Genomic DNA, 22,913 nt, shown 5'->3' on the forward strand with positions numbered 1-22,913 from the left:
TGATTTTTTCAATATTTATACTGGCGGGGGTTGGGACAGTGCCAAGGCACTAATGTCCCCTCTTGCCAGTGTGCTTATGAGGATTGTTTTCAGCTGCCCAGGGCACCCCCCCCCCCCTGCACCCTACAGTGCTGTGGGAGTGGGAGCTTGGCGCGCAGCGTCTGCCCGCTGCGCGGTACCTCTGCAAATGCCGTCACTGAAGAGAAGTCTTCTTTTCTTCGGTTACTCACCTGTCTTCTAAATTCTGGCTCTGAAAGGGGGTGACGGCAGGCTGTGAGAGCGAGCATCTGAGCGTACTCAGCGATCAAACCCTCAGGAGCTAATGGTGTCCTGTAGCCAGAAGCAGAGCCCTTGAACTCACTGGAAGTGGGTCATACTTCTCTCCCCTAAGTCCCACGAAGCAGGGAGACTGTTGCCAGCAGCCTCCCTGAAAATAAAAAACCTAACAAAAAGTCTTTACAGAGAAACTCATTAGAGCTCCCTTTAGTGCGTCCAGTCTCACTGGGCACAATTCTAAAACTGAAGTCTGGAGGAGGGGCATAGCGGGAGGAGCCAGTTCACACCCCTTTCAAAGTCTTAAAGTGCCCATGTCTCCTGCGGATCCCGTCTATACCCCATGGTTCTAATGGTGTCCCCAGCATCCTCTAGGACGTATGTGAAATCCCCGATAAACTGGGTCTCGTGCCCGCTTATCGGGGCTAATTTGATACCCCCCTTGGTATTCTTGTATTCTAACCCTCCTGATAGTTCCATGACAAATTCAAATGAGAGCAGGGCTACAAAGTCATCAGATGTTCCTAATTCTTCACACCTTCTCATAAGAGCCAAATTTCATAAATAAGGTGGATGATGCACATCTGAACGACTGTGTGACCCAGCGCCGTGGCAATATGATGTAACGGTATATCACTACATAATGCATCATCGACAAAGTAATATATTGTTACATCCATCCATGTAACAAAACCGAATCATCCGTGGCATCATCCCATTGGATGCGCTGTACATACAATCGGATGATAGAGATTAAGATCAGTCGTACTTTGGGGGTCATTCTGAGTTGTTCGCTCGTTGCCGATTTTCACTATGTTGCGATTTGCTGCTAAATGCAATGCGCTAAAAACGTAGCAGTTTTGCTGTGGATCCTGCGGCGCTTTTCAGTCGCTCTGCTGATCGGTGAATGATTGACAGGAAAGGGGCGTTTCTGGGTGGTAACTGAGCGTTTTCCGGGAGTGTGCTAAAAAACGCAGGCGTGTCAGGGAAATACGCGGGAGTGTCTGGAGAAACGGGGGAGTGACTGGCCGAACGCAGGGCATGGTTGTGACGTCAAACCAGGAACTAAACGGACTGAGCTGATCGCAATCTGTGAGTAGGTCTGAAGCTACTCAGAAACTGCAAAGAATTATTTAGTAGCAGTTCTGCTAATCTTTCGTTCGCAATTCTGCTATGCTAAGATACACTCCCAGAGGGCGGCGTCCTAGCATGTGCAATGCTGCTAAAAGCAGCTAGCGAGCGAACAACTCGATATGAGGACCATTAGTTCACAACACCCTCCAATTTAGCGAGTTGACCGCAGCAGCAAATTTGTTAGCAGTTGGGCTAAACCATGTGCACTACATGGAAAGGGGGGGGGGCAGATATAACATGTGCAGAGAGAGTTAGATTTGGGTTGGTTATATTGTTTCTGTGCAGAGAAAGTATTGGCTGCTTTCTTTTTACACTGCAATTTAGATTTCAGTTTGAACACACCCCACCCAAATCTAACTCTCTCTGCACATGTTACATCTGCCCCCCCTGCAGTGCACATGGGGGGTCATTTAGACCCCATCGCACGCTGCCTTTTCTCGCAGCCGTGCGATCAGGTCTGAACAGCGCATGCGTATGAACCGCAATGCGCAGGCGCGTCGGCCGCCGGGGACAGGGATCGCCGGGCAGCGACAGAACTAACGAAGAAAGCGATCGCACCGGCGATCACAAGAAGATTGACAGGCAGAAGAATACTTGCCTACCTGACCCTCTCCATGAGGGAGAAAATACTCTGTTCCTGGACTTTCCTGGTAATGTATGATTGCCATCACCTGTGGTGAGCTAGTTAATTGATAAGAAAGGTGTTTCACCACAGGTGATGGCAATCATACATTACCAGGAAAGTCCAGGAACAGAGCATTTTCTCCCTCATGGAGAGGGTCAGGTAGGCAAGTATGGGCAGAAGCAGACCCTCCAACATGACCCGCCCCACTAGGTACAAAATGCTCTGTTCCTGGACTTCCCTCTTAATTTATGATTTCCATCACCTGTGTTGAACTAGTTCAATGATAAGAAAGCTGTTTCTTCACAGGTGATGGCAATAATAAATTAAGAGGGAAGTCCAGAAACAGAGCATTTTGTACCTAGTGGGGCGGGTCATGTTGGAGGGTATGCAGAAGGCGTTCGTGGGCAGCAACTCACCGTTTCCAGGGATTGTCCGGAAAAACGCAGGTGTGCACTGCCGTATGGGAGCAGGATTCCTAACGTCAGCACCATCCCGGACCGTCGCAGTGGCTAAGTCCCGGGCTGTGCAGAAACTGCACAAACTTTTGTTTGTGCAGCTCACTGCACAGCCGATTATACCCCTGCACAGCGATTACCCCCTCCCCTGTAGGCAGCAATTACCTGGTCGCAGCAGTGCAAAAAAAAGCCTGCGTGCGACCAGGTCTGAATTACGCCCATAGTTTTGCCCAGCTGTTAACAAATTTGCTGCTGCAATCAACTCTAAATTAGGCCCAGTGTGTACCCAGTTTTACTATACATGTAATTCAGCTGTAGGAACCTGTAGCTTTATGTTACCTTCAGTGACTCTGGAAAGCTGCTGACTAGGAGTCTTCTCAGAGTGGCCAGCTTTGAGGAACAGGTCAGGTAAAGCATTCTATAAACCAAATACAGCACGTTACATTTAAAGAATTACAACGAATGAACAACGAAATGTGCTTTTGAGATAAAGGCAAGGATAGGTAATGGTAGCAAATAGTGGGGAAGGTGTTTTAAGTCTTGAGAAGTGATAAAGAAGTGATAAAGCAGTGATAAGTGCAAGGTGATAACGCACAAGCCAATCAGCTTCTAACTGTAAATGTGCATATTGGAGCCTGGGGTGTATCTAGGGGTCCGGGTGCCCCTGGCAAAGTAAGGGACTGGCACCCCCCATATTTGAAATAAGGAAGGTGCATGTGCAAAAAAGGAACATGATCTTGTGAGAAAGGGGCATGACCATACAATAGATCCCCCAATTCATATTACGCTACACAGTAATTATACACATCATGCCCACACAGTAGAAGTTTCCTTTACACATTATGCCCACACAGTAATTCCTATAACACTGAGAAGACATCAGCAGTGCCTGTCCTGGCTGAGAAGGCAATGCCACCCAAGACCAGGTAGTATAATCAAATAGTAGTGCAAAAAAGTGCAGTGCAGCGCACTACCCAGTGGTGCAAGTAGAAAATAATCCTTAGTGGTACTGTGTGCGTGCGCCAAAGGGTTTGGCCACATGCCACATGGGGCGTGACCAATGAAAATGTGGGTGTGATACACATATGACCCCAATAGTGCCCCCCAGATACACATACTGTATGCCCCCACAATGCCAGATACACATATACCCCACAGTGCCGTATACACACATTCCCCCACAGTGCCAGATACACACATGCCCCCACTGTGCCCGATATGCCCCCACAGTGCCAGATACACATGCCCCTATGGTGCTAGATATGCCCTCATAGTGCTAGATATGCCCCCACGGTGCTAGATATACCCCCACGGTGCTAGATACACATATGCCCCCACATTTCCAGATAAGCCCCCAGAGTCATATAATCATAGTCCCCATACCTCTCCCAGCACATAGCCATAGCCCCCTCCCAGTAAATAGCCATAGCCCCAAGCAATAGCCGTAGTCCCTCCAACACATAGCCGTAGTCTCCACCTCTCCCAAAACAGTCATACAGTAGTCCCCACCCCCCTCCCATCACATAACAATAGTTCCCTGCCAGAAGAGATAGCCAGAGTTCCACTCCCTGCACATAGCCATAGTCCCCATCCCCTTCCCAGCACATAGCTGTAGTCCGCTGTGACCGGACGGTCCCGTACGAAAAGCCCTCACCGCTTTTGCGTGCCGTCCCCAGTACACAGAATGGATATTCAGGTCACACGGGACCTGGCCACATAGGAGATTTTGCTTACCGTCAGTAACCGCCTGTTACTGACTCCACCCACTGCGCTGTGGGCGGGTTTATGCTGCCACCACCAAACTCCTAACCTGCCGTGGCGTTTTGAACCACGGTTCTGCTCTGTATGTGCCGACACGCCGCCTTACCACACCTGTGTGGTGTTGACGAATCCCCACTAGTCACCTGACTAGGCCTCTACCGGTAGCTGGTGGAAGGCGGAACTTGGAGACGCTGGTTCACCCTGGACAGCCGGAGAACGGGGCTAGGTTTCGCATAGCCCTGTAGGTCACAAGATGACGCAATCTCCTTGAGGCAGATGATGTTTTAATGCCAACAAATAGTTCTGAAAAGAACTCAGCAATACCTCAAGATCTTACAGCAGAAAGAAAATGGTATAATACACTTTTCATGGGGCAACTGCCCTCCTTTTATCCAACTCCAATACACAGTACCACAGGGGGTAAGTCCGCCCTGTGTTTTACAACCAATCAATGTTTACCCATGGGCTGTCCATGACTTGGTCACATGCACAGCTACCATTGTCCTCTATGGACAGTGGGGAGTGGTCACTCTCCTTTGACCGTCCCATCCTGGAGGATCAGGATACGCCCCGGTGCCGTTCAGTCTAGGTTGGGGGAAATTTTCCCGCCTAAACTGACTTCCAGAAACCTGCCCGGGACCTAGCTCACCATCTGCAGCCTGGATTCGGGCTCCAGAGCTGGGCAGCCTAGATCCCTGGTCAGGGTTTCCTGGCCATTACGGTTGATCCCTATGGAGCTCCAGAAAACCACTCAGCTTGTTTCAAAGCTGAGCTTCTCCTCTCTCTCCCAAAGCCACTTTCAAGTTTGAGGCTGGAAGGGAAAGCATTCCGTTTTGGGGGAAAAGGTCTGGGATGTCACGATCCAGGTATCTGGACGCCATTACTTGCCTTTTAGATGTCTCCTGAAGCTTGCTCAGCATCCCAGGGCCGGATCTCATCTGTGTCTACACTCTGCATATCCCTCCTGTCACTCTGAGACGCTGTCATAGCGGCGCCATGTTTGAATCCTGTATGGCGTCTCCCGTCTTCCGCGGCCCCCGCCACCGTTCCTGTGTTCCAGTATGCAGGTTGTCAGAGTGGTGTCTCATGCCTGCCGCGGCCTCCGCTGTCATCCATGTGTCTCAGTGTGCAGTTGTCAGTCTGGCGTCTCCTGTCCTCCGCGGCCGCCGCCGCCATTGCTGCTGTGTTTCCACATGGTTTTCCAAACCAACCTTCCCTCCAAGTACTAACATGGGCGCAGCCATGTTGGTTCCAGTCACATGTTCAATCTCCACCAATCTGCTGCGCTGTAGAATCTGCATGATTGGTCAGCCAATGCCTGCCCTGCAGCAGGTATAAGTATCCTGTGTCTGAACCAAGAAATGGTCAGTGCTTTGGTTGTCAAACCTAGTTCCAGTCTCTCTCTCCTGTGGTTGTTTCTCCAGGTTCCAGCTCCTGTCTCCAGCATCCACTAAGAGACCCGCACCTGCCTTCCATCCTGCGGTGCAGCCTGACTCTGCAGTCTTCCGTGGCTATTCCAGTTTCCAGCTATTAACCCATCTGCTTCCAGCGGTCAGCTTCCAGCAGTATCCAGCTTCCTTAAAGTGCCGGTGTTGTTCCAGCGGATCCCTACTTACCAGCAGGATCCACAAACCACCGTTAACCTCTTTTCAACTCTTCTTTTTCCACGCTCCCTAGCATCTTACAGTATCCACTCCATGTCTACATCACCTGGCTGGTTCCATCCAGCATCCACTCCGTGTCTTCATCACCAGGCTGGTTCCATCCAGCATCCACTCCGTGTCTTCATCACCTGGCTGATTCCATTCAGCGTCCACTCCGTGTCTCTACCACCTGGCTGGTTCCATCCAGTATCTACAACAGTCTATTCAAGTTACCAGCTTCATCTAATACACCTACTGGCGTGTTCCTCGGCTACCTTCACTACTACAGCCAGGCCTGGTAAGGTTATTCCATCAAAGGACTTTAACATCTGTTCCTCAACCTACCAGTGCTCTGTGATACCTCCCATGGTTATAGTGATCCAGGAACTGTATTATTTGTCACTGCTCATTACCAACTGTGAAAACTGTTGTTCCTACACAGAGTTTGTTAATAAAGCTTTTATTGGTTGTCCTGGTTGACCTGGTTGTCATGGTCACACCTTCGGGTAATCCTTCTACACTTACATGTCCAGGGGTCTGATTAAACCTCCCAGGTTTAATTTCATTTCAGCCCCTACAACTGAGGCTTCCTCCTGTCAGCCTAAACCCTCAGTTGTGACATGGGAGAATCCATCAGCCTGCACAGCCATGGATTCCCCCCTCCTGGGACACACAACCAAGTAAGTGCAATTTTATCTTAAATACATTACATTTAAACACGTCCTGTGCCCTACACAGGCTCCACATACTCAGGCACTGCAGTGCCTCATAACACAATATATTTTTATATTTACATTTAAAAACAATGTTTTGGTTTAAATACTGCGCTGGGCTCCCCTAGCCCTGCAGCCTGGCTGCTAGGGCTCTCTCTCTCAGTGCTGGAGGTATGGGGCTGGCTTCCCCCATCCTCCAGCCTGCCTGTAATGCCTGCCACTGGGATCCAGGGAGCTGGCTCTCCCTGTCCCTCCAGTGCGGGACTAATTTGGTGGCCTCGCCGCACGGTGCGGCGCATCCCCCTGATCGGAAGCCCGGATGCTCAGGATGCTTGTCCCAGCCGCGTGGCTCTGTGCCCTTTGCAGCACTGAGGTGCCGGGAGCGTAGCTCCAGGACCCCAGCACTCACCAGCCTGATCATCCCACGCCGCTATGGAGCTGGCTAGCTCGGTCTCCCATGAGCGGCGCACTCTGGTGCCCTCGCCGCGCAGGGAGCCAGCTAGCCCGGTCCCCTGTGTGCGGCGCTGAACTATGTGGCCTTGCCGCAGCGCCCGGCGGTGATTTGGGCTGCGGCGCACCCCCCCCCCCCCTGCCGCCCAGCAGCCCGGGACGGCTGGTTACCTCCAGCGTGCTGAGGCGCCGGGAGCAGAGCTCCCGGCCCCCAGCAGAGGCACCCACAGAGCGCGCTGCAGCGGGAGCTGATCTCCCGGCTGCAGCGTCTCTTCTGTCCCTAACGCTGAGGTGCCGGGAGCGGAGCTCCCGGACCTCAGCACACACACAGCGCCTCTCCCTTCTCCCCCGGCATGCACACACAGGTCAGCACGCCGGGGGGGTCTCCCTCACTGCCGTGGTCGCCGGAGAGTTCCGGGACCTCGGCACATTTTTAAAAAATGCAATATAAAAACATTTTAAACCCACGGCGCCTAGCGCCCACAACATTTTAAAATTGGCGCCAAGCGCCCAGTGTCCCTGAATATGGTGCCGGGCACGGAGGGTTAACCCCTTCAGTGCCGCGGCCGCCATTGTCCACGTGGGCTGGGGGGTCTCTCCGGCCACATCCACCCTTAGCACATGGTAGTAGTAGTCTCCCCCACTCCCAGCACATACATAGCCTCCCCACACAGCACATAGTCACAGAGCACATAGCCTAGACCCCACTGCACAACATCCCAGCAGACAGCCATAGTGTCTGGCAATACCTGCTGTGCCGAGCTGCCTGAGATGGAGGGCGGAGGATTGCTCTGCAGGCAGGAGCTGGCACCAGTGTCCGGCATCGCACCAATCTACGTGAAGAAACGGAAAATAAACTACATCACCCAGAAGCCCTTGCCGCTGGGAGCTCCTGACAGCAAGGGTTGCTGGGAGTTGTAGTTTGTTTTCAGTTTCTTCCCTGTACTGCATTGCGGTGCCAGACATTGGGACCAGCTCCTGCCTGCTGAGCGATCCTCCACCCTCCATTCCAGGCAATGCACAGGCAGCTCGGCACAGCAGGTATTGCCAGACACTACGGCTTAAGGGATTAAACCCATTGGCCGAGGGTGGCACCGTCGGGCGGCGCCCCCTGCTTGGCTGGTGCACCTGCTGATTACCATCCTGGCCAATGGGTAGATACGTCCCTGATTGGAGCTGATTGGCTTGTGCGTTATCACCTTGCACTTATCACTGCTTTATCACTTCTCCAGGCTTAATACATCTGCCCCACTGAGTATGTGTAATCCTTTGCACTTACAACACTTTGTTGGAGACAATGCAATCATTCCATTTGTTCCACCTGCACACACAAATATCAGAGTCTTTAAGATCTGCAAAAGCACTGACTGGTAAATGGCTGGAACTGCTGTGAGCAGTCTAATGGGTATGACAGCGGCTTCCTAGCACAGTTTCTTCTCCTGTACACCAAGGGCCAGTATCAGACTGCAGGAGAAGTACTTCATTATCATATGAGATCTACTGTAGTGTCTGTGACATGTGCGGGGTGGAGGGGAATCTGCTTATAAGGCAATCATAAGTGTGGTGTACAGTCATGCTTACTGACAACCTGGATGTCTTCCGGGGGAGTGGGATGTCAGGTATGGGGTCATGTGGACGTGGTGCCACAAATTCCTCATCATAGCCCCGCACTCTGCTAAGGAATGTAAGGAGGTGGGGTGCACAATGTTGTGATTCAGCACAAATTGCATCATCAAACCATAACTCCCAACTGTCCCGATTTTGGCGGGACAGTCCCGTTTTTCACAGTCTTTCCTGCTAGCCTACCCGCGGGACGCAGTGTCCCACGGTGGGGGGGAGTTGGGAGATCCACCATATCACTCGCTGCTCTGAACAGAGAAGCGGTGAATAGATGCTGCACGCATGCGCACGTCGTCTAATCCAGGCAGAGAGGGACAGGAGGCATGACCAGAAGCTCTTAGCGCTGTCCATGCCCCGATAATGATGAGAACGTGGCTTGCAACCGCGGCACTTACCACAAGGCCACGCCCCTTTCCAATAGACCACGCCCCCTGATTTAGGGTGAGCGCCTCCGGCGTGCGATGTAGTCCCTCCCTGGCTCAGCACAAAGTTGGGAGGTATGATCAAACCACACAAATCGCCCACTTCGGTTGGTAAAGTCACATGAGATTTGGGGTGTCCTGTATTAAAAAGTCATCAGAAGTTACCTAGACTTGCACTCTAACACCAGAGAAATTTAGGGTGCTGCATACAAAACCAACAATGCTGTTTGGAACCTGCATTATAGAACCACCAGAGACTTGGGGGTCACCAGATCTCAGCAAGGATGGCAAAAAAAATAAGAATTTACTTACCGATAATTCTATTTCTCATAGTCCGTAGTGGATGCTGGGAACTCCGTAAGGACCATGGGGAATAGCGGCTCCGCAGGAGACTGGGCACAAAAAGTAAAAGCTTTAGACTAGCTGGTGTGCACTGGCTCCTCCCCCTATGACCCTCCTCCAAGCCTCAGTTAAGATACTGTGCCCGGACGAGCGTACATAATAAGGAAGGATCTTGAATCCCGGGTAAGACTCATACCAGCCACACCAATCACACCGTACAACTCGTGATATGAACCCAGTTAACAGTATGATAACCGTAGGAGCCTCTGAAAAGATGGCTTCCAACAATAAACAACCCGATTTGTTTGTAACAATAACTATATACAAGTATTGCAGACAATCCGCACTTGGGATGGGCGCCCAGCATCCACTACGGACCATGAGAAATAGAATTATCGGTAAGTAAATTCTTATCTTCTCTGACGTCCTAGTGGATGCTGGGAACTCCGTAAGGACCATGGGGATTATACCAAAGCTCCCAAACGGGCGGGAGAGTGCGGATGACTCTGCAGCACCGAATGAGAGAACTCCAGGTCCTCCTCAGCCAGGGTATCAAATTTGTAGAATTTAGCAAACGTGTTTGCCTCTGACCAAGTAGCTGCTCGGCAAAGTTGTAAAGCCGAGACCCCTCGGGCAGCAGCCCAAGATGAGCCCACCTTCCTTGTGGAATGGGCTTTTACAGATTTTGGCTGTGGCAGGCCTGCCACAGAATGTGCAAGTTGAATTGTACTACAAATCCAACGAGCAATCGTCTGCTTAGAAGCAGGAGCACCCAGCTTGTTGGGTGCATACAGTATAAACAGCGAGTCAGATTTTCAGACTCCAGCCGTCCTGGAAACATATATTTTCAGGGCCCTGACTACGTCCAGCAACTTGGAGTCCTCCAAGTCCCTAGTAGCCACAGGTACCACAATAGGTTGATTCATGTGAAACGCTGAAACCACCTTAGGGAGAAATTGAGGACGAGTCCTCAATTCCGCCCTATCCGAATGAAATATCAGGTAAGGGCTTTTATAGGATAAAGCCGCCAATTCTGATACGCGCCTGGCTGAAGCCAGGGCCAACAGCATTACCACTTTCCATGTGAGATATTTCAAATCCACTGTGGCAAGTGGTTCAAACCAATGTGATTTTAGGAACCCTAAAACTACATTGAGATCCCAAGGTGCCACTGGAGGCACAAAAGGAGGCTGTATATGCAGTACCCCTTTGACAAACGTCTGAACTTCAGGCACTGAAGCCAGTTCTTTCTGGAAGAAGATCGACAGGGCCGAAATTTGAACCTTAATGGATCCTAATTTTAGGCCCATAGACAATCCTGCTTGCAGGAAATGTAGGAAACGACCCAGTTGAAATTCCTCCGTAGGGGCCTTCTTGGCCTCACACCACGCAACATATTTTCGCCAAATGCGATGATAATGTTTTGCAGTTACATCCTTCCTGGCCTTGATCAGGGTAGGGATGACTTCATCTGGAATGCCTTTTTCCTTCAGGATCCGGCGTTCAACCATCATGCCGTCAAACGCAGCCGCGGTAAGTCTTGGAACAGACAAGGTCCCTGCTGGAGCAGGTCCTTCCTTAGAGGTAGAGGCCACGGGTCCTCCGTGAGCATCTCTTGCAGCTCCGGGTACCAAGTTCTTCTTGGCCAATCCGGAGCCACAAGTATCGTTCTTACTTCCCTCCTTCTTATGATTCTCAGTACTTTTGGTATGAGAGGAAGAGGAGGGAACACATATACCGACTGGAACACCCACGGAGTTACCAGAGCGTCCACCGCTATTGCCTGAGGGTCCCTTGACCTGGCGCAATATCTGTCCAGTTTCTTGTTGAGACGGGACGCCATCATGTCCACCTTTGGTTTTTCCCAACGATTTACAATCACTTGGAAGACTTCTGGATGAAGTCCCCACTCCCCCGGGTGGAGGTCGTGTCTGCTGAGGAAGTCTGCTTCCCAGTTGTCCACTCCCGGAATGAACACTGCTGACAGTGCTATCACATGATTTTCCGCCCAGCGGAGAATCCTTGCAGCTTCTGCCATTGCCCTCCTGCTTCTTGTGCCGCCCTGTCTGTTTACGTGGGCGACAGCCGTGATGTTGTCCGACTGGATCAATACCGGTTGACCCTGAAGCAGAGGCCTTGCTTGACTTAGGGCATTGTAAATGGCCCTTAGCTCTAGGATATTTATGTGAAGAGACGTTTCCATGCTTGACCACAAGCCCTGGAAATTTCTTCCCTGTGTGACTGCTCCCCAGCCTCTCAGGCTGGCATCCGTGGTTACCAGCATCCAATCCTGAATGCCGAATCTGCGGCCCTCTAGAAGATGAGCCTTCTGTAACCACCACAGGAGAGATACCCTTGTCCTTGGAGATAGGGTTATCCGCTGATGCATCTGAAGATGCGATCCGGACCATTTGTCCAGCAGATCCCACTGAAAAGTTCTTGCATGGAATCTTCCGAATGGAATCGCTTCGTAAGAAGCCACCATTTTTCCCAGGACTCTCGTGCACTGATGCACTGACACTTGTCCTGGTTTTAGGAGGTTCCTGACTAGCTCGGATAACTCCCTGGCCTTCTCCTCCGGGAGAAACACCTTTTTCTGGACTGTGTCCAGAATCATCCCTAGGAACAGTAGACGTGTTGTTGGAATCAGCTGTGATTTTGGGATATTTAGAATCCACCCGTGCTGACGTAGCACTACCTGAGATAGTGCTACTCCGACCTCTAACTGTTCCCTGGACCTTGCCCTTATCAGGAGATCGTCCAAGTAAGGGATAATTAATACGCCTTTTCTTCGAAGAAGAATCATCATTTCGGCCATTACCTTGGTAAAGACCCGTGGTGCCGTGGACAATCCAAACGGCAGCGTCTGAAACTGATAATGACAGTTTTGTATCACAAACCTGAGGTACCCTTGGTGAGAAGGGTAGATTGGGACATGGAGATAAGCATCCTTGATGTCTAGAGATACCATATAGTCCCCTTCTTCCAGGTTCGCTATCACTGCTCTGAGTGACTCCATCTTGAATTTGAACCTTTTCAAGTAAGTGTTCAAAGATTTTAGATTTAAAATTGGTCTCACCGAGCCGTCCGGCTTCGGTACCACAAACAGCGTGGAATAATACCCCTTTCCCTGTTGTAGGAGGGGTACCTTGATTATCACCTGCTGGGAATACAGCTTGTGAATAGCTTCCAATACTGCCTCCCTGTCGGAGGGAGACGTTGTTAGAGCAGACTTCAGGAACCGGCGAGGGGGAGACGTCTCGAATTCCAATTTGTACCCCTGTGATACTACCTGCAGTATCCAGGGGTCCACTTGCGAGTGAGCCCACTGCGCGCTGAAATTCTTGAGACGGCCCCCCACCGTGCCCGAGTCTGCTTGCAGAGCCCCAGCGTCATGCTGAGGACTTGGCAGAAGCGGGGGAGGGCTTCTGCTCCTGGGAAGAGGCTGCATGGTGCAGTCTTTTTCCCTTTCCTCTGCCCCGGGGCAGGAACGAGCGGCCTTTTTCCCTCTTGCCCTTATAGGGACGAAAGGACTGGGTTTGAAAAGATGGTGTCTTTTTCTGCTGAGAGGTGACCTGGGGTAAAAAGGTGGATTTTCCAGCCGTTGCTGTGGCCACCAGGTCCGATAGACCGACCCCAAATAACTCCTCCCCTTTATACGGCAATACTTCCATATGTCGTTTGGAATCCGCATCACCTGACCACTGTCGCGTCCATAACGTTCTTCTGGCAGAAATGGACATCGCACTTACTCTAGATGCCAGGGTGCAAATATCCCTCTGTGCATCTCGCATATATAGTAATGCATCCTTTAAATGCTCTATAGTTAATAATATACTGTCCCTATCCAGGGTATCAATATTTTCAGTCAGGGAATCCGACCAAGCCACTCCAGCGCTGCACATCCAGGCTGAGGCGATCGCTGGTCGCAGTATAACACCGGTATATACCTTTTAAGATATTTTCCAGCCTTCTATCAGCTGGTTCCTTGAGAGCGGCCGTATCAGGAGACGGTAACGCCACTTGTTTTGATAAGCGTGTGAGCGCCTTATCTACCCTAGGGGGTGTTTCCCAACGTGCCCTAACCTCTGGCGGGAAAGGGTATAGTGCCAATAATTTATTAGAAATCAGCAGTTTTTTATCGGGGGAAACCCACGCTTTATCACACACCTCATTTAATTCATCTGACTCAGGAAAAACCACTGGTAGTTTTTTCACACCCCACATAATACCCTTTTTTGTGGTACTTGTAGTGTCAGAAATGTTCAATGCCTCCTTCATTGCCGTGATCATGTAACGTGTGGCCCTACTGGACATTACGTTTGTCTCGTCACCGTCGACACTGGATTCAGTATCCGTGTCAGGGTCTGTGTTGACCATCTGAGGTAACGGGCGTTTTAGCGCCCCTGACGGTGTCTGAGACGCCTGAACAGGCACTAATTGATTTGTCGGCTGTCTCATGTCGTCAACAGTTTTTTGCAAAGTGCTGACATTGTCACGTAATTCTTTAATTACTACCATCCAGTCAGGTGTCGACTCCCTAGGGGGTGACATCACTAACACAGGCAATTGCTCTGCTTCCACATCATTTTCCTCCTCATACATGTCGACACAATCGTACCGACACCCAGCACACACACAGGGAATGCTCTGATAGAGGACAGGACCCCACTAGCCCTTTGGGGAGACAGAGGGAGAGTTTGCCAGCACACACCAGAGCGCTATATATATATACAGGGATAACCTTATATAAGTGTTACTCCCTGTTATAGCTGCTGTATTTATATATTAGCTGCCAATAGTGCCCCCCTCTCTGTTTTACCCTGTTTCTGTAGTGCAGGACTGCAGGGGAGAGTCAGGGAGCCGTCCTTCCAGCGGAGCTGTGAAAGAAAATGGCGCTTGTGTGCTGAGGAGAAAGGCTCCGCCCCCTTCACGGCGGCCTTTTCTCCCGCTTTTTTCAGGAAACTGGCAGGGGATAAATGCATCCATATAGCCCAGGAGCTATATGTGATGCATTTTTTTTTAGCCATATAAGGTTTTTATATCGTTTTTATTGCGTCTCAGGGCGCTCCCCCCCAGCGCCCTGCACCCTCAGTGACCGGAGTGTGAAGTGTGCTGAGAGCAATGGCGCACAGCTGCAGTGCTGTGCGCTACCTTATTTGAAGACAGGAACGTCTTCTGCCGCCGCTTTCTCCGGACCTCTTCGCTCTTCTGGCTCTGTAAGGGGGCCGGCGGCGCGGCTCCGGGACCCATCCAGGCTGAACCTGTGATCGTCCCTCTGGAGCTAATGTCCAGTAGCCAAGAAGCCCAATCCACTCTGCAGTCAGGTGAGTTCGCTTCTTCTCCCCTTAGTCCCACGATGCAGTGAGCCTGTTGCCAGCAGGACTCACTGAAAATAAAAAACCTATTTAAACTTTTACTTCTAAGCAGCTCAGGAGAGCCACCTAGCTCGCACCCTTCTCGTTCGGGCACAAAAATCTAACTGAGGCTTGGAGGAGGGTCATAGGGGGAGGAGCCAGTGCACACCAGCTAGTCTAAAGCTTTTACTTTTTGTGCCCAGTCTCCTGCGGAGCCGCTGTTCCCCATGGCCCTTTCGGAGTTCCCAGCATCCACTAGGACGTCAGAGAAATAATAGCTACTAGTATTGTGTTTTGAATAGTGATCATGATAATGTTCTCTGTATTGTACAGAGGTCATTAAAATGTTCTGTCTATTGTATACTGTTTATAAAAATGCTCTCTCTACTGTATTCCCGGCAGTCAGGATACCGACGCCGGAATCCCGACCGCTTGAAATGCCAACAGCCGGAATACCAACTTACAGGGACTATTCCCACTCGCGAGTCTCCATGACACCCATAGAGCAGGAATAGTGGTGAGCGCAGCGAGCCACCGAGCCTGCAGCATGGAGAGCACAGTGAGCCCGCAAGAGGCTTCGTTGTGCTCGCCCACTGCTGACATTCTGGCAGCCGGGATCCCTGTGTCGGTATGCTGACTGCTGGGATCCCGGCGGCCGGCATACCATAACTATCACTGTATATCAGCTATTTAAATGCTTCTCTGCACTGTATCTAGTCGTGTTGTAGTTGTCGTTACACTCGCCCCCCCCCCCCCCCCCACCGGCCATCTTGAAGCCAGGATCCTGGCATCGGTATGGTGACCGCCGGCCTACTGACCGCCAGTCATACATACACAACCCATCTAGTCTATGTATTCTATATACTGTATTCATTGGCATATCTGTAATGGGTACATGATGTGCAGTGGCCCTAAGTTGAGGGAACTCACAGTGCACTTCCTGCACCCATACAATTCATCAGCCGGTTCTCAACAGCAATCTACTAGAAAGTGCTGCAGACAGTTTCGGCACAACCCGCTCAGCAAAGGGATGCAGAGCAGGTAGGCGCCAGGATGGAGAGGCGCTCTCCCTGCTCTGCATCCTCGCCCTCGCAATGAGAACAATAACGGGCTGAAAAGTGGGCAGAGCCAGGCAGTATCAGGGGACGGAGCTACATGGACTTATAGGGGCGGAGCTACATGGACCTGAGGGGGCGGAGCTACACGGACGGGACCAGGCCAGGGCTGCATGTAACAGAATGATGATCTGCTGTTACCTGGTGGGAGAGTAAGTGGGCGGAGCGGTGTGTGTGTGTGTAGGCTTGCACTGATGTATGTGTGTGTGTGGCACCAGTACTGTGGGCATTTTGTGTATAGTCGGTGCTGCTGCTGTGGGCATTATGTGTGTAGCCGATGCTGCTGCTGTGGGTATTGTGGGTGTAGGTGGCGCTGCTGCTGTGGGCACTGTGTGTAGGCGGCTCAGCTGCTGTGGGTATTGTGTGTGTAGCCAATGCTGCTGCTGTGGGTATTGTGTGTGTAGGCGGTGCTGCTGCTGTGGGCATTGTGTGTGTAGACGGCGCTGCTGCTGTGGACCTTGTGTGTGTAGGCGGTGCTGCTGCTGTGGGCATTGTGTGTGTAGCCGGCGCTGCTGCTGTGGGCATTGTGTGTGTAGCCAATGCTGCTGCTGTGGGTATTGTGGGTGTAGGCGGCGCTCCTTCTGTGGGCACTGTGTGTAGGCGGCTCAGCTGCTGTGGGCATTGTGTGTGTAGCCGATGCTGCTGCTGTGGTCATTGTGTGTGTAGGCGGCGCTGCTCCTGAGGGCATTATGTGTGTAGGCGGCTCAGCTGCTGTGGGTATTGTGTGTGTAGCCGGCGCTGCTGCTGTGGTCATTGTGTGTGTAGCTGATGCAGCTGCTGTGGGTATTGTGGGTGTAGGCGGCGCTGCTGCTGTGGGCACTGTGTGTAGGCGGCTCAGCTGCTTTGGGTATTGTGTGCGTAGGCGGTGCTGCTGCTGTGGGCATTATGTGTGTAGGCGGTGCTGCTGCTGTGGACATTGTGTGTGTAGGCGGCGCTGCTGCTGTGGGCATTGTGTGTGTAGCCGATGCTGCTGCTGTGGGTATTGTGGGTGTAGGCGGCGCTGCTTCTGTGGGCACTGTGTGTAGGCGGCTCAGCTGCTGTGGGCATTGTGTGTGTAGCTGATGCTGCTGCTGTGGGTATTGTGGGTGTAGGCGGCGCTGCTGCTGTGGGCACTGTGTGTAGGCGGCTCAGCTGCTGTGCGTATTGTGTGTGTTGGCGGTGCTGCTGCTCTGGGCATTGCCTGTGTAGGCGGTGCTGCTGCTGTGGGCATTGTGTGTGTAGTCGGCGCTGCTGCTAAGTCGCTGCTGCTGTGGGCATTGTGTGTTTAGCCGGCGCTGCTGCTGTGGACCTTGTGTGTGTAGGTGGTGCTGCTGCTGTGGGCAGTGTGTGTGTAGGCGGCGCTGCTGCTGTGGGCATTGTGTGTGTAGGCGGCGCTGCTGCTGTGGGCATTGTGTGTGTAGGCGGCGCTGCTGCTGTGGGCATTGTGTGTGTAGGCGGAGCTGCTGCTGTGGACCTTGTGTGTGTAGCCGGCGCTGCTGCTGTGGGTATTGTGTGCGTAGGCGGTGCTGCTGCTGTGGGTATTGTGGGTGTAGGCGGCGCTGCTGCTGTGGACATTGTGTGCGTAGGCGGTGATGCTGCTGTGGGCATTGTGTGTGTAGGTGGTGCTGTTGCTGTGGGCAGTGTGTGTGTAGGCGGCGCTGCTGCTGTGGGCATTGTGTGTGTAGGAGGCGCTGCTGCTGTGGGCATTGTGTGTGTAGGCGGAGCTGCTGCTGTGGACCTTGTGTGTGTAGGCGGTGCTGCTGCTGTGGGCATTGTGTGTGTAGGAGGCGCTGCTGCTGTGGGCATTGTGTGTGTAGGCGGCGCTGCTGCTGTGGACATTGTGTGCGTAGGCGGTGCTGCTGCTGTGGGCATTGTGTGTGTAGGAGGCGCTGCTGCTGTGGGCCTTGTGTGTGTAGGTGGTGCTGCTGCTGCTGTGGGCATTGTGTGCGTAGGTGGTGCTGCTGCTGTGGGTATTGTGTGTGTAGCCGGCGCTGCTGCTGTGGACATTGTGTGCGTAGGCGGTGCTGCTGCTGTGGGTATTGTGGGTGTAGCCGGCCCTGCTGCTGTGGGCATTGTGTGTGTAGGCGGTGCTGCTGCTGTTGGTATTGTGGGTGTAGCCGGCGCTGCTGCTGTGGACATTGTGTGTGTAGGCGGCGCTGCTGCTGTGGGCACTGTGTGTAGGCAGCTCAACTGCTGTGGGCATTGTGTGTGTAGGCAGCGCTGCTGCTGTGGACATTGTGTGTGTAGGCACTGCTGTGGGCATTGTGTGTGTAGGCGGCGCTGCTGCTGTGGGCATTGTGTGTGTAGGCGGTGCTACTCCTGTGTGCATTGTGTGTGTAGGCGGTGCTGCTGCTGTGGGCATTGTGTGTGTAGGCGGCACTGCTGCTGTGGGCATTGTGTGTGTAGGCGGCGCTGCTGCTGTGGGCATTGTGTGTGTAGGCGGAGCTGCTGCTGTGGGCCTTGTGTGTGTAGCCGGCGCTGCTGCTGTGGGCATTTTGTGCGTAGGCGGTGCTGCTGCTGTGGGTATTGTGGGTGTAGGCAGCGCTGCTGCTGTGGACATTGTGTGCGTAGGCGGTGCTGCTGCTGTGGGCATTGTGTGTGTAGGTGGTGCTGCTGCTGTGGGCAGTGTGTGTGTAGGCGGCGCTGCTGCTGTGGGCATTGCGTGTGTAGGCGCCGGCGGTGCTGCTGTGGCATTGTGTGTGTAGGCGGCGCTGCTGCTGTGGGCATTGCACCTTAGCTGCGAGCTGACCTTTAGTAAAGTGTGGGAGGGCACAAATTTAAAGTTTGCAGGAGGGCGCCGAATAGCCTAGCACCGGCTCTGGCTGCAGAGGCCATTTTCCCAGTGATTTGTGAATGCACATTAGAGAAATCCCCAAGATACATGAGGGGTCATTCCGACCCGATCGCTCGCTGCAGTTTGTCACAGCGCAGCGATCGGGTCGGAACTGCGCATGCGCCGGTGCCGCAGTGCGCCAGCGCATGGCAGTTTTCGTTACCTAGCGATCGCCTCTGAGACAGAGGCAGTCGCTAGGCGGGAGGGGGCTGAACGGCGGCGTTAAGCTGCCGTTTAGGGGGAGCGGTCCGGCCAACGCAGGCGTGGCCGGACCGTTGGGGGGGCGGGCCGCGGCAACTGCGTGACATCCGACGCAGCCGCTGCGGCCAGCGGGAGTGACCAGCAACTCCCAGCCAGCCGCATGAGCTGCGCTGGCCGGGAGTTACTCCTCAAATACAAAGGCATCGCCTCTGTGCGATGCTTTTGTATTTGTGCGGGGGAACCGGCACTGACATCCGGGGCAGACTAGCCCTGTGCTGGGCGTCCCCCCGCATTTCTGAGTTAACGATCGAAGCTGTGCTAAACTTAGCACAGCTACGATCAACTCGGAATGACCCCCATGGTTCCTGCGCCACACTCCCGGAGACCTACTCATGGACAGTAGACTTTGGCACAAAGTCAGAATCTACTGTGGCTGTACTCCGTGTGCGTCGTCAGGGAGTAGGGGTTCACATGGAAGCTGAACATGGGCCCTCTCATTTCTTAAACCACCCCTCTCTATATTCTATATGAATCACTTGAATGCTCCCTGTATTGTATACAGGTCACTAGAATTGTACTAGAATGCCCTATTGTATAATAATCACCAGAATTTTCTTTGTGTAAGCCTTGGTTATAGTTATACAGGTGGGGGCTAATTTAAATCAGCATAGGATAGAAAATAGGATTTTAGTACCTACCGGTAAATCCTTTTCTCTTAGTCCGTCGAGGATGCTGGGGACTCCGTAAGGACCATGGGGTATAGACGGATCCGCAGGAGCTTGGGCACACTATAAAGACTTGAACTGGGTGTGAACTGGCTCCTCCCTCTATGCCCCTCCTCCAGACCTCAGTTAGAAAACTGTGCCCAGGAGAGATGGACATTTCGAGGAAAGAATTTATTGTTATAACACGGTGAGTGTCATACCAGCTCACACCTTAAACACACCGTAGAACGTGGCATTCAGTAGAATACCAGCCAACGGTATGAACAAAACACAGCCACATACTGAAAGAATATGTAACACAAACCGTGTGTCCACATAAGCAAAAATAAGACCCGGCATGCCATGTCATGAACAACGGTAGCAACCGCCAGGCAGAGAAGACACACCACCAGGGTGTACCCAAAAGTAATAACTGCAGACACAGTACCCACTGGGACGGGCGCCCAGCATCCTCTACGGACTAAGAGAAAAGGATTTACCGGTAGGTACTAAAATCCTATTTTCTCATACGTCCTAGAGGATGCTGCGGACTCCGTAAGGACCATGGGGTTTATACCAAAGCTCCAAAACGGGCGGGAGAGTGCGGACGACTCTGCAGCACCGAATGAGCAAACATAAGGTCGCCAAAAATCAGAGTATCAAACTTGTAGAGCAGAGCAAAAGCGCTTGATCCCGACCAAGAATCCGCCCGGCAAAGTTGAACCGCCGAGACTCCTTGGGCATCCGCCCAAGAAAAACCCATCTTCCCAAAAAAATGGACCTCCACCGACTTCTGTGACGGCAATTCAACCGTAGAACGAACATGCCAAACCGCATCACAGATTCAGCGTGTAACAGACTGCATAACGCAGTCTCCCAAACCATGCTGGGAACATACCAGACAAACAGAGCCTCTGTTTCTCCAAACTGAACCAAATTTACGACCTACATACCCAAATCCCTGGCTAGATCGAGGGAATTTGAATCAGCTAATGCCTAAGTAACCACCGGCATCAAAATAGGCCGATTTCTGTGAAACCTAGAAGCCACTCTTGGTAAAACTACCAACCGAGTACTCAATTCCTCTCCATGCACCTGAAAGATCAAACAAGGCTCTTGTGAGACAAAACCACCACTTCCGACACCTGCCTTGCGGGCGTCAAAGCCAATAGCATGACCACTTTCCAAGAGAGAAATTTTGTAAAGAAAATTATTAGGTTTGCCTCCACACCGGCTTGTAAAGTATGGATAAGCATGCCCTAGCTGAGAGTCCTCCATAGGAGCCTTCCTGGATACACACCGAGACACACAATTACTCCAACTACGGTGGTAACGCTTTGCCTTTAGTTCTTTCCTAGCCTGAAGAATTGAGGAAACAACTTCACTGGGAACACCCGTTTGCTTAGGATATGGCATTCAACCGCCCCCGCATCAGACGCAGTCGCGGGAAGTCCTGATACACACCTTGATCTTGTTGTAACATTACCTCACGTAGAGGAAGAGGGCAGTAATCTTCTATGAGGAAACCATGAAACTGGATTGCCAACCCTCGCTGGCTAGACCGGATTCAAGAGGATCCCCGGAACCTTCTATTATCTTACGCTTACCACCGTCAGAAAAGTGAAAGCTGAGAGGTCACTTAGACTGACTAAAAACACCCACGGAGACACGAGGATGTCCACTGCTATATCTTGAGAGTCCCTGGACCTGGAACAATCTCCTTGAGGCCTCTCGTTGAGGCGAGACGCCCACATGTCCAACTGCGACACTCCTCAAAGACTTGTCACGTCTGGGAAAGCTTCTCGATGATGACTGAATTTTTCCCGGCTGGATATCGCGTCAGCAGAGGAAATCTATTTCTCCGTTGTTTACCTCCGGAATGAAGACTGCTAAAAATAAGATTTTACTTACCGGTAAATTTATTTCTCGTAGTCCGTAGTGGATGCTGGGGACTCCGTAAGGACCATGGGGAATAGACGGGCTCCGCAGGAGACATGGGCACTTTAAGAAAGAATTTAGATTCTGGTGTGCTCTGGCTCCTCCCTCTATGTCCCTCCTCCAGACCTCAGTTAGAGAAACTGTGCCTGGAAGAGCTGACAGTACACGGAAAGGATTTTGGAAATCCAGGGCAAGACTCATACCAGCCACACCAATCACACCGTATAACTTGTGATAAACTTACCCAGTCAACAGTATGAACAACAACAGAGCATCAGTTCAACCCTGATGCAACAATAACATAGCCCTTATTGCAGCAATAACTATATACAAGTATTGCAGAAAAAGTCCGCACTTGGGACGGGCGCCCAGCATCCACTACGGACTACGAGAAATAGATTTACCGGTAAGTAAAATCTTATTTTCTGTAACGTCCTAGTGGATGCTGGGGACTTCGTAAGGACCATGGGGATTATACCAAAGCTCTCAAACGGGCGGGAGAGTGCGGATGACTCTGCAGCACCTATTGAGCAAACAATAGGTCCTCCTCAGCCAGGGTATCAAACTTGTAGAACTTTGCAAAAGTGTTTGAACCTGACCAAGTAGCAGCTCGGCATAGTTGTAATGCCGAGACCCCTCGGGCAGCCGCCCAAGAAGAGCCCACCTTCCTAGTGGAATGGGCTTTAACTGATTTTGGCAGCGGCAATCCAGCTGCAGAATGAGCCTGCTGAATCGTGTTACAGATCCAGCGAGCAATAGTTTGCTTTGAAGCAGGAGCACCCAGCTTGTTGGATGCATACAGGAGAAACAGTGACTCCGTTTTCCTGACTCTAGCCGTTCTGGCTACATAAACCTTCAAAGCCCTGACCACATCCAGTAACTCGGAATCCTCCAAGTCACGAGTAGCCACAGGCACCACAATAGGTTGGTTCATATGAAAAGATGAGACCACTTTTGACAGAAATTGTGGACGGGTCCGCAATTCTGCTCTATCCATATGGAAAACCAGATAGGGGCTTTTATGTGACTAAGCCGCTAATTCTGACACACGCCTAGCCGAAGCCAAGGCTAATAGCATGACCACTTTCCACGTGAGATATTTTAACTCCACCATTTTAAGTGGTTCAAACCAGTGTGATTTCAGGAAACTTAACACCATGTTAAGATCCCAAGGTGCCACTGGAGGCACAAAAGGAGGCTGAATATGCAGCACTCCCTTACAAACGTCTGAACTTCTGGTAGAGAAGCCAACTCTTTTCGAAAGAAAATGGATAGGGATGAAAACTGGACCTTAATGGAACCCAATTTTAGGCCCAAATTCACTCCTGACTGTAGGAAGTGAAGGAAA

At 51.8% G+C, this 22,913-nt stretch overlaps 1 protein-coding gene across 1 annotated transcript in view; it reads right to left on the reverse strand.

The window, feature by feature from the left end:
- Positions 1 to 22,913, reverse strand: part of LOC135057536 (glycine N-acyltransferase-like) — a 160,412-nt gene that overhangs the window by 95,198 nt on the left and 42,301 nt on the right. The window contains exon 2 of the mRNA XM_063963384.1: positions 2,827 to 2,905. Coding sequence (XP_063819454.1) covers positions 2,827 to 2,904 — 78 coding nt within the window. The 5' untranslated portion in view covers position 2,905. The remainder of the gene's footprint in view (positions 1 to 2,826; positions 2,906 to 22,913) is intronic.

Source organism: Pseudophryne corroboree, chromosome 3 (assembly GCF_028390025.1).
Source record: "Pseudophryne corroboree isolate aPseCor3 chromosome 3, aPseCor3.hap2, whole genome shotgun sequence".
Lineage (NCBI taxonomy): Eukaryota > Metazoa > Chordata > Amphibia > Anura > Myobatrachidae > Pseudophryne > Pseudophryne corroboree.